Source organism: Aspergillus uvarum, assembly GCF_003184745.1.
Source record: "Aspergillus uvarum CBS 121591 unplaced genomic scaffold BO82scaffold_35, whole genome shotgun sequence".
Taxonomy (NCBI): Eukaryota; Fungi; Ascomycota; class Eurotiomycetes; order Eurotiales; family Aspergillaceae; genus Aspergillus; species Aspergillus uvarum.
Window position 1 is genome coordinate 274781 of NW_020291332.1, and position 10925 is coordinate 285705.

General features: G+C 55.2%; 4 protein-coding genes across 4 annotated transcripts; 2 read left to right on the forward strand and 2 right to left on the reverse strand.

Moving 5' to 3' along the window:
- Positions 1-1758: 1758 nt before the first annotated feature.
- Positions 1759-2952, reverse strand: BO82DRAFT_355387 (isocitrate lyase/PEP mutase family protein). Its single transcript, XM_025635438.1, has 2 exons — positions 2707-2952; positions 1759-2649 (listed from the first exon to the last, which is right to left on the reverse strand). Exons 1-2 carry the CDS (start codon positions 2839-2841, stop codon positions 1870-1872), a joined length of 915 nt encoding a protein of 304 aa, XP_025490864.1. The 5' UTR covers positions 2842-2952; the 3' UTR covers positions 1759-1869.
- A 283-nt stretch (positions 2953-3235) lies between these two features.
- hosA (histone deacetylase HOS2) lies at positions 3236-5385 on the forward strand. Its single transcript, XM_025635439.1, has one exon. It carries the CDS (start codon positions 3578-3580, stop codon positions 5033-5035), a length of 1458 nt encoding a protein of 485 aa, XP_025490865.1. The 5' UTR covers positions 3236-3577; the 3' UTR covers positions 5036-5385.
- Positions 5386-5683: 298 nt separating this feature from the next.
- Positions 5684-6547, reverse strand: ssuA (RNA polymerase II subunit A C-terminal domain phosphatase; the record flags this gene model as incomplete). Its single annotated transcript, XM_025631523.1, has 1 exon — positions 5684-6547. One exon carries the CDS (start codon positions 6545-6547, stop codon positions 5684-5686), a length of 864 nt encoding a protein of 287 aa, XP_025490866.1.
- Positions 6548-9022: 2475 nt separating this feature from the next.
- Positions 9023-10894, forward strand: BO82DRAFT_286047 (OSBP family protein; the record flags this gene model as incomplete). The annotated part of the gene is made up of 7 exons (XM_025631527.1): positions 9023-9137; positions 9281-9386; positions 9449-9559; positions 9630-9908; positions 9963-10212; positions 10265-10578; positions 10645-10894. The coding sequence occupies 7 exons, from the start codon at positions 9023-9025 to the stop codon at positions 10892-10894; spliced, it is 1425 nt and encodes a 474-aa protein (XP_025490867.1).
- Positions 10895-10925: the final 31 nt, after the last annotated feature.

The following is a 10925-nucleotide window of genomic DNA, read 5'->3' on the forward strand; positions in this document are numbered from 1 at the left end:
GCCTGGTACCTTACATGCACATGAGTGATGGGTGAGATGGGTGAAGATGGCCTGACGGTACCTACAGTAGAGTAGTAGGTTGCTGAAGCAGACAGCCAGAAGGTTCGACGATCCAACCACAACCACAACAGCAACAGCAACAGCAACAATGCAAGGCCTCGTCGTCTCCATCTCACACCCAGTGAAATCTCCACGATCTCTCTCGATCCTTCCGACACGTCATAATCAATGTATCTCACTAACAGACAAGTCACTATCACACTGCTGTCCGCGACATTCGTGATTGATTAGATCTCGCGGATGGCTTCTATCCACCACAAGGAATGCTGCTGCCCGATCTGAGGAATTCAGCCCATTCAAGCCATCGCGCACTGCTTATCGATACGTGCCTGCTGAAGAGTCACAATCTGCAGGCGCACTGCCTGCAACTTCGTCATCCCCTGCGAGACCCAGCTTACCCCCCTCACCTCTCCTTCTACACTCTATCCGCAGCCAGGACAACCACCGCTGTAATTTCAATGGACCACGTCAGGACCCACGAGGGTCACCGTTGTGAATCATCGGGCAACCAACTAATGATGTCAATAGCGACGGTGCGATGGCCATATCGCGGGGGAGATCGATAGAGACACTGTTTAAGCCGGACTTGTGGATGATCATGATACGGAATGAATAGGGTGGGAAGCGTATCAATTTGACACGTACACTGCCTATACGGACTGAACAGTCTCATTGCCATCTATTCTTGCTCATTCGATATCCGACTACTCTCTCTAGGCAAGTCGACAGTCGGTGCGCTGCGGTCGTGTTGCCCCGTCGTGTTGCGGAGATGCCTACAATACGGACGGGCTCTGTTACGGAATGGTCGGTATTGTAACTGCCTACACGCTGGACACGAATACCCTCAGGGCCCTTCAGGGACTTCAGGGTCTGTTGCCCCTCCGTCCCTGGATGCCATCACGCAAGCCAGCCGGCGCCATAAGGACCCTGGATAGCCCCCAAATCGAGAAACACCTGAAACGAATGTCGCGGTCGGATGGCCGCTGCAGGAACAACCTCATGGTGAGCAGCGACTGCAACAACATAGGCCGAGCGTTATTTCACTGTGCCTTACCAGTACGAAACAGACCAGTGGAATTGAATTGACTTAGTCGCGCCCACTGACCATAACCAAGCCCACAGTGATGTCTATCGCCACCCACCAAAGGTTGGCCCGTGAGAGAAAGAGACACCAATTTCAATGGTCGAAACTCAGTTTATCCACCCTCCTGGGTGACCGACGTTGGTCTGGATCACTTGATTCTCGAGCCCGTGCTTGCCGAGAAACTACAGAGTACTGAGGCCAGTAAATAAACAACGTTCCCTTGGGTGGTTGCGGACTGGATGAGACGGAACCAGAGTTGCTCAACTATGGAACAACGCTCGGAACCGCGAGCCTTTTTTCGGTTACTTGAGAATGACAGGATTGGGAAATCTGCCAAGTTACCTCCCCCCTAAGTCTAACACTAGACCATTTCATGAATAGCATGCTACACTCCTTTTTTCTGGACTTGGGAGCCACCAAATTTAAAGTGCTGCCTGTCCGGTTTGAGATGATGCTATTCCTGTCAAGGAGAGCGACTCGTCAGCTCTTGTGCGATCTTCCCCCTCCATCCCGTGTCAGGTGACTTGGTGACCGGAAAGCGACTCAGGCACTGCCGGTTGCCGCGGACGAACACAGTGAGACTAATTAACCCGACCTTGATTAATACGCACTCATATCACAGCAACAGTCACTTCGTTTCATACAATTATACAAGATTTACATTGGCAATATTAACAGACATCAGAATATAGTAATCATGACAGACATAGTTTGAAGGCGACGATTTACTTCTGCAGCTCAACCCCTCCCTCGAAGGCAGCGCCGCCCGCCTCGGCGTCCACCTTCATACTTTCGTCGAGCCCGCAAACGCGGAACAGCATCTGTGGTGTCATTTCCTTACTCAATCCTGGGATGCCATCCCTCTTGAGCTTTTCCATCGCCTCCTGCATGGCTTTATAAGCTGGCCCGATGGCTGCGAATGGGAAGATAATAATCCGGAATCCCATCTCCTTGGCTTCCTGCGCCGTGATGTCTGGTGTCGCTCCATGCTCGACCATGTTCAGAAGCAGTGGCCACCCTGCCAGGTCCTGCACCACCTGTCGAGCCATTTCCTTAGATGTGATGCCCTCGAGGAACCCTACATCTGCCCCAGCGTCGCGCGCCGCCCGCAGTCGTGCCACACTTTCCTCATAGCCGCGGACCTGCAGGGCATCTGTTCGCGCAATCACCACGATGTCGCTACCTATCCGCTGACGAGCCTGTACGGCAGCGCGAATCCGCGTCACGTAGGTGTCTTGGTCCACGAGAATCTTGCCTCCAAGATGGCCGCAGCGTTTCGTCTGAACTTGGTCCTCGATGTGAAAGGCGGCAACTCCAGAGCGCGAGTATTGTTCAGTCGTGCGACCAACCATGATCGGGCCGCCGTATCCGGTGTCCGCATCGGCAATGACGGGCGTGGTTGGGGAAAGGTTGGAGATCATTTCCGCATTGGCGCGCATGTCGTTGAGGGTGCAAATACCCAGATCCGCATGGCCGTGAACGGAGGCAGCTGTACCGGCACCCGTCTATTATGCGAGCTTGTTAGCAGAATTGAGTGTGGCCGGGCTTGCGTTGCCACTCACCATGTAGAGGGCATTGAAGCCTGCCCCGAGAGCAATGCGAGCGGAGAAACCGTCATACACCCCGGGAGCGACGACGAATGCCTCGGGGTCCGCGAGAGCCTGTCGTAGGCTTGTGGCTGCTGTTACCATAGGCATGATGGATGTTGGCGGCTGTATACACGAGTAAGTAAAGTAGTGTTTCAGAGAGAAGAAAAAAGTCAATGACGTCGCCACTCAGAGTCGGGTCTTGAGGGCGATAGAGCTGGCTTTATAGGGCGTTGATCCATTGCCCGAATCCCAGATTTGCCTCACCCATTACTCGTCTCGAGCCCCGACCGTTCTTTAGGACCCATAATTCTTCAAGGCAAAAGTAGGCTCTTAGAAAATGTCATCGCTGCTCAACCGACATCGGCGGACGTTAGGTAATCTTTCGGCCTAGGTTCGGATCTGAGAAACACAATGCCACGGGCGAGTTCTCGGCAGAGGCGACCGATCAGAGCATTGGCACATACAACTACTACGAATGGGTAGTGATTGTTTGAAGTCATGCAAGCTGCTTGCTGATGCTTGCCGACGCTCGGCGATGTTTACCCAAGCGTCGGTTTCGGCTCGGACGGGGAAGGGGAGGTTGAAGCTGAGGCTTTCAATCAAGCAGCAATAATGGGACTGTCCAGTTGGCAGGTGATTGCGAGCTTTTTCTGCCGTGCCGCGATTCAACCCCAGCTCCGCTCCGCTCCACTTCTCTCTCTTTCGCTCTTCTTCGCTGCATGCAATTCGCCTCTGCTCTCCCTTGGGCGCAAGAATGATCTGAAACCAATTCAACGGTCTCTTCGAATCGATCTACCTCTACCTCTCATCCCTCTCCTCCGATACTTCCTCGACAACCATCTCCATGGCCCGCTCCGCCATTGTGCAAGAATACGCCCCTCCGACCTCCGCACCCACGCTCTCCGTTGATCGCAAAGTCACCCACGAACGCCAACAGAATGGCGTCGCCCGTCCTCAAGGCTACCGCGTCTCGTGGCATGCGAATCCCGCGGTCGAACTGCATCATTTCGGGCAATCGCATCCGATGAAACCCTGGCGGCTCACTCTCACGAAACAGCTGGTGATGGCCTATGGCATGCACCATGCGATGGACCTGTACCTGGCTCGCCGCGCCACATACGAGGAGATGGAGGAGTTCCACACGCCCGACTATCTCGACTTCCTCCGCCAAGTGAACCCGGGAGACATGGAGAACTCGGAACAGAGCGAGAACATTGCGCGCTTCAATTTTGGGGACGACTGCCCGATCTTCGACGGCCTATACAACTACTGCTCGCTCTACGCCGGCGGCACCATCGACGCGGCGCGTAAACTGTGCAATAACCAGTCGGAGATCGCGATCAACTGGTCGGGCGGCCTCCATCACGCCAAAAAGTCCGAAGCGAGCGGCTTCTGCTACGTGAATGACATCGTGCTGGGCATCCTGCAGCTCCTCCGCCTCCACCCGCGCGTCATGTACATCGACATCGACGTGCACCACGGCGACGGGGTCGAGCAAGCCTTCTGGTCGACGGACCGGGTGCTCACGGTCTCGTTCCACAAATACGACAAGGACAACTTCTTCCCCGGCACGGGGGCGCTCGACAGCACGGGGCCGACGCACCCGCTCAACCCGGGGGCGCACCACGCGGTCAACGTGCCCCTCCACGACGGCATCGACGACGAGTCCTACATCCAGCTCTTCCGCGACGTGATCGGCTCGTGCGTGGACGTCTACCGGCCCGGCGCCATCGTGCTGCAGTGCGGCGCCGACTCACTGGGCTGCGACCGGCTGGGCTGCTTCAACCTCAACGTCTCGGCGCACGGCGCGTGCGTCGCCTTCGTCAAGACCTTCAACCTGCCGCTGCTGGTCGTCGGCGGCGGTGGCTACACGCCGCGCAACGTCTCCCGCGCCTGGGCCCACGAGACCTCGATCCTGCTCGACGCCCAGGACGTCATCGACCCCAACATCCCCGAGACCGTCACTTTCCGCAACCACTTCGGCCCGGACTTCTCGCTGTTCCCCCCGCTCTCCGAGATGCGCAAGCTCGAGAACAAGAACCCCCGCCCCTACCTCGCCGGCCTGCTGCAGTCCATCCGCGAGCAGCTCCGCTACATCGAGGGCGCCCCCAGCGTGCAGATGAGCTTCATCCCCCCGGACATCCTGGGTCTGCGCGAGGACACCGAGAAGGAGATCGAGGAGGAAACGGCGCTGATGGAGGAGGAGCGCGAGGACCGCGCCGGCGGCGGCAGTCTGGGCAAAGCCAGTCGGCGGAGGGAGCTGGAACGCGCCGCCGGCCAACGGGGGGAGCTGTATCAGTAGTAGGGCCTTGCCGGTGCTATCCTACCTTCCTCCGATCTTCTGGAGTTTGTTCTTTCGTGCTGGGGTCGTTAGCTGCATACCTTGTTTGTTCTTTTGTTTTCCGGTGTTAAGGGTGGGGGTGTCCTTCATGGGATGAAGGATACTGGCGTCTTTTGGGTTTCATTCATGGGAGGCGGACAGTGCAATATACAGCACGTGCAGTTTTGCAAATAGGTTGTGATATCCTGTTGATGTTGTGTCTTGTATGATAATTGGTTGGTGTTTGGAGGCATGCTATGAATGTCAATCTAGACTATTTACTTGATCTATGGGGAAGGGAAGGTTACTACTCAAAGTATGTTATTCTGAAGGCCATTGCTGTTGTTAGACTACAGTAGGTCATAGCTGGGCTGGAGGGAAGTGGCTGTACTGTAGTGTACTGTACGTGGTCGTGGAAGTAATCAACCCATGACCGACGGAGAACTTCATGAACCGAGATCCCTGCTACAGCCACAAAGGAAAGCACCCACCAACCGTGCACGCTCACAGCTGGTCTAAGGTACTACAAATCTACACCCGAAGTCAACCCGGCAGGAAAGGTAATCAACAGGGAGTCTCATATAACGATGCCAAACAATGAAGCTCTATCATCCACTCTTGTTTCTGTCACTACAACCACGCCAGAGTCCACAAAGCCGGCAAATGCGGCCACTTCTCCTGCCACGCGGCGAGAATCTCAGGCACGCGCTCATCGAAATTCCTCCTCGCCTCGCCCTGCCCATTCTCCCAGTCCGCCGCAGCCGCAGCCTCCCCAGCCTCCGCCCCGGCCGCCCGCCGCTCCTGCCGGGCCGCCTCATTCAACCGATTCGCCAACTCCAGAATCGCCTTGCCGCCGACCAGCGCCTCCTCATGGTTATCCTTGATATCGACATTAAACACATGCACCGGCCGGTTGAGCGGGGCGCCCTTGGCCATGAGGTCGTCGACGACGGCGTCCCAGCAGCGCTCCTCGCAGGTGATGATGACATCCACGACGCCGCCCTCGGTGCCCAGCGCGCCTTTATCCCCCTTGGCGACGTGGTCCACGCGCGGCAGGCCCGGCACCCAGTCCTGGAACCGCTCCGGCCCCCATTTCAGGTTGCGGTTGCGGTCCAGCATGTTCAGCAGGCCGTTGTACCGGTACAGCCGCTCGTCCTTCGCCGTCAGCTCCTCGTACATCTGGCTGTAGCTCGTCGTGTTGAAGTGGTAGATGTTCGGCTGCGTGACCGTCGGGCCGGGGAGGCGCACGAGCGAGCCGGTGCCGAAGGAGATCACGGGAAAAGGGGAGGGGGTTGCTGTTGAGAGGCGGAGGTGTGCTTCCATTGAGCGGTTTTGGTTTGAGGCGCACACCGTGCAGAAGCGGAGTTTGTAGGAGTCTGCGTCGCTGGCTGTGGGTGGTGGTTGGGCTGTGGAGCTGGTGGTGGTGGGTTCGGGCGGTGCGGCATTGTCGGTTGTGGTGGTTGTGTTGGTGGCTGAGCGCGTGGTGGCACGCATTGGTTCTTGGTGGATTGGTTCTTGTTCTTGTTGTTGTTGTTGTTGTTGTTGTTGTTGTTGGGTTTGTGGTTGTGGTTGGTGCTCCGGGGGTGGTGGGGGTGGGGGTGGAGCGGAGGTTGTGGTGGTGGACGCAGTGCCTGCACTGGTGCTTGTTGAGGATACTAGTCGGGGGTCGTAGGCCATGATGGGCAGGTAGATAGTAGGTAGGTAGTGAATAAGAAGGTAGGAAGGTAGGATGGTAAAGGTAGTAGTGAAGGTGCAGTAAGGTATCTTATGAGGCTAGCCTATCTGGTGAAGTGGGTCCACGAGGGGGTTTTTTTTTTCTGCTTTTACGCGTTGAATTTCTTCAGGAAATCTGCTGTTGTGTTGTGGTCGTGTCGTTGCTTTGTTCTCTGTCGGTTCAAGTCAAGGAGGTTGAAAGATGTTTTCACTAGGGCCCTGTAATGTCTACTCCCAGTCAGAATAATTCATCCGACAAGTTCTGATGATGATAACAAGCAGAAAGGAAAATGCAGGATCAGGTAAAAAATGCGTATAAAAGATTTGTCCGCATAATTGGCTCGGACAGCTCCAATAAAGATAAACTCATCATGCTGCTGCAAACAGAGATGCGAAGGGGCAAAAAAAAAAAAAACAAAAACACACACAACTGCGATATCTCGAATACATACCTCAAGGTGGCCTCTCATTATTTGTGGCTCATTTACGCAGAAAGTCTACAGGATGTGTGCAGTTGCAGTTGCAGTTGTTGATAAAAAGTCACGGGCCGCAGCCCTGAAGAATTGCGAATGGAAGGAAGTTTGCGTTCATTGGGAAGCTTGCGACGACGCCGCTTTTGTGCTCGTCGCCGCTGACTCATCATACCCGCCGCTGCTAGCCCGCTTTGGGACAGCTCCCCCGGCACCTGGCAGTTGTTGTTGATCATCAACTCTTCATCCTACTACAGTGCAGTACAATAACGACAAGCAATGATGCTATGCTTGCGATCTGTCGCCTTACTGCCCGTGAAACCCCCATGCAGTCTGCAGTTTGCCTCTGTTGAAACAGGTGTAGAGTATATCGCCCACAGCAAGGGATGCAAAACGACTCAGTCAGAAGACGGACGACTGATCCCAGAACCCTTCGCTGGTCATCTGGCCCGGTGCTTTTCACGTCATGCTGCAGCCATCCCGAAGGAGCCTCTGGGGAGAAGATCACGGGAAGGTGAGGGGAACGATGAGGCCATGCTGCCTCAGGGTTGACGAGTGTGGCTCACAGTTGAGATACCCTCACGGCTAAGCAGCGATCGACCCCGGGCCCTCCGAACCAGGGCTATAAAACGGTCGACTATAGACGTCAATGGAACAAAGTCCATGACTCCCTCCTGCAATGAGGTCGAAACTTGAAACATCTTTGGGCTGTCATTCCCAGTCACCCCCACCCCGCCAAGCCGGTCGCCCCTCTTGTTTACCAGGTGCAGCAAGCAAGCAGCCAAAAGCCAAAGCAGCAGGAGCAGCAATCCCGGAGAGGTGCAGAAAATCTCAAGCCTCTACAAGGCCACAAGATCGAAAGAAAATTCGTGATCCCAATCCCTCTCCAGACCAGAAATACCAACACGATCGCTATAGTAGGGCCTCGTTCATCTGGAGGCGAAAAAGACCACCCAAGAGTATAAATCGTAGCCTTGAGACAAGGCAAGGCAGACGATCAACGTCATCCGATGCACCGAAAGATCGCCCCTCCTCCCTCATAGAGACAGATTTTCATATAAATACAGTAGACTCTTCACCGGTGTCTCTCCGGTCCACCAGAATTTCTCAGACGAACATCTTGAGACCGCCTCTTCTGACCTGATTGTGGCTTGTGGCGCAAAGCTCACCTCCCAGCACCCTAGCCGAGCGGCTGTCATCGTTGATTTGATTGAAATTAATTTCACTTCTGCTCGAACTAGACACGAAAAGGGACGAGACATACGAAAACGAGAAGGAAAGAAAAAGGGTCTAACGGGACGCAATCAGTGGTAGTTGTTCTTCACTGCCTGAGCCTGCAGCAGGAGATTTTTCTCTGCTGATTATTCTATATATTTTTCCATTTCTTTTGCCTTCCATTCCTAATCTTTCTCTCTCGGCTTCTCATCTTCATTTATAGCTTCTTGTTGGACACGGGAGAGATCAAATTCACAGCCTTCTCCCAAACAGCCAGAACCCACGGATAGTCATGACCATAACCATTCCCCATATCCGACGTCGTTCGTCGGTGGCTAGTCCCACAAGTGAGTAGAAGTAGTAGTGGTGGTTGAATGTTATTGATGCTGCCGTGGCTTTGACCCGGAGGTTGAGATCCCCTCCTTCTCTCTGCCTCCTCCCCACGTCATATTTTCTCCTCCCCTCCTACTCTCAACTCTCACTCTCTCCCTCCTCCTCTACTCTCTCCTTCTTTCCTCCCAGCCCAACACCACTTCTCTCCCTATTGATCTGCTTCGACGCACCCGTCATTATGTCTGCTGACTGGGGCTCTTTCTTCCATTCAGGTAGCAGGTCTTCCCATGAGGAGCCGAAGCCTGAGAATGTGAGCGGGGACGATGAGATTGTCGAGCCCGATCAGGGCAACGGTACGTATGGATCAGCCCTTCTCCCCACCTCGAAAAAGAGGTTGTATACATGAATAGGTGGGGTCAATAGATCTAGAACTTGGTTCACATCTACAATCTCCCGCAAGAATTATGGCTTGGCTGTTGCTAACCGGCCCTGTTAGTCCTCTCCCACATTATCTCGCAGCTCCGACCGGGAGCAGATCTCAGTCGGGTCGTCCTGCCTACCTTCATCCTCGAACCCCGATCCATGCTGGAGCGCATTACAAAGTAGGTGGAGACGAGAATTGCAGCGGAATTGCGGTCGCTGACTTCATTGATCCTCCCATCAGTTTCATGGCACACCCCGAGACCCTGCTGCCTATGCCCGATATCGATGACCCCCTCGAACGTTTCGTCTCTGTGGTCAAGTTCTACCTGAGCGGATGGCACATCAAACCACCGTAGGTCCTCCCACTCTTCATATCCTTTGTTTCCAGCGCTTCCGGACCCCGTTAACCCCCCCCTCCACAGCGGTGTGAAGAAACCGCTGAACCCGATCCTGGGCGAGACCTATACCTGCTACTGGGACTACCCCGACGGAACCCGCGGATACTATATCTCTGAACAGACCTCGCACCACCCGCCCAAGTCGAGCTACTTCTTCATGGCCCCCGAACACAACATCCGCATTGACGGCACCCTGAAGCCACGCAGCAAGTTTCTCGGGAACTCGGCCGCCAGTATGATGGAAGGCATTGCTATCCTGCGCTTCTTGAACCGCGGCCAAGATAAGGAGAAGGGCGAGCGATAGTAGGTGGTCCTTAAGCGCTCGGGGGTGATTGAAGCTTTTCTAACGTGTCCCAGCGTCTTGACGCAACCCAACATGTACGCTCGCGGCATATTGTTTGGAAAAATGAAGTATGAGCTTGGTGACCACAGCTACGTGCGCTGCCCGGAGAACAACCTTGTCGCCGACATTGAGTTCAAGACCAAGGGTTATTTCTCGGGCACCTACAATGCTATTGGTGGAACGATCAAGAACGAGAAGACTGGTGAGGTCTACTACGAGCTGACCGGACTCTGGAACGGTGAGATGTACATTAAGGATGTGCATGTATGTTAACCAGCCCCTGCCCCACCTTGAGCTGTCATTCTAACGGCAACAGACCCATAAGAAGGAGCTTCTCTTCGACGCAACCCACGCCAAGCACACTGCCCCCTTGACCCGGCCTCTCGAGCAGCAAGGCGAGCGCGAGTCCCAGCGGTTATGGCACAGCACCGTCAAGGCCATCATCGCCCGAAACCACGAGGCGGCCACGGATGAGAAGACCAAGATCGAGGACCGTCAACGGGAGGAGGCGGCCAAGCGGGTCGATGAAGGTGTCGAATGGCACCCCCGACTCTTCCGTCGGGTGCAGGGTGGGCCCAACGGCCCGGACGAGGGCGAGGAAGACTTGGATTGGATCATCAATGCGCATGTGTAAGTTGCCAGGCTTTGCGCACGTCGAGCGTGCCTGGAATCGGAATCGAGACTAATATGGAGTAGCGACGCGCATGACCCTGAGCTTGCGGCCAAGCAGATTCTCGCCATCGCTCCCATCCTGGACGGCCAGACGGAGTCTTCCGAATATCAGATCCCCCCGCACAAGTCGCACGAAACCGTTCCCACTGACGAGGTGGCCAACGGTGAGGCGCCTGTTCCGGTACAGCCCAAGCCCGAAGTCGTGGAAGCAGTTGAGCGCAAGGATTCCCGCACCAACGATATCGACGCGTACGTGGATGCGAAGGAGAACTGAGCGAGCGACAATCGCCCGCGAGTCCACGAGC

Excerpts from the sequence above, each read along its gene's own strand:
- BO82DRAFT_355387 (XM_025635438.1), bottom strand. The coding sequence starts at position 2,841 with ATGCCTATGGTAACAGCAGCCACAAGCCTACGACAGGCTCTCGCGGAC. Across the intron at positions 2,650-2,706 it reads GCTTCAATGCCCTCTACATG|ACGGGTGCCGGTACAGCTGC; the intron begins GTGAGTGGCAAC and ends CTCGCATAATAG.
- hosA (XM_025635439.1), top strand. The coding sequence starts at position 3,578 with ATGGCCCGCTCCGCCATTGTGCAAGAATACGCCCCTCCGACCTCCGCA.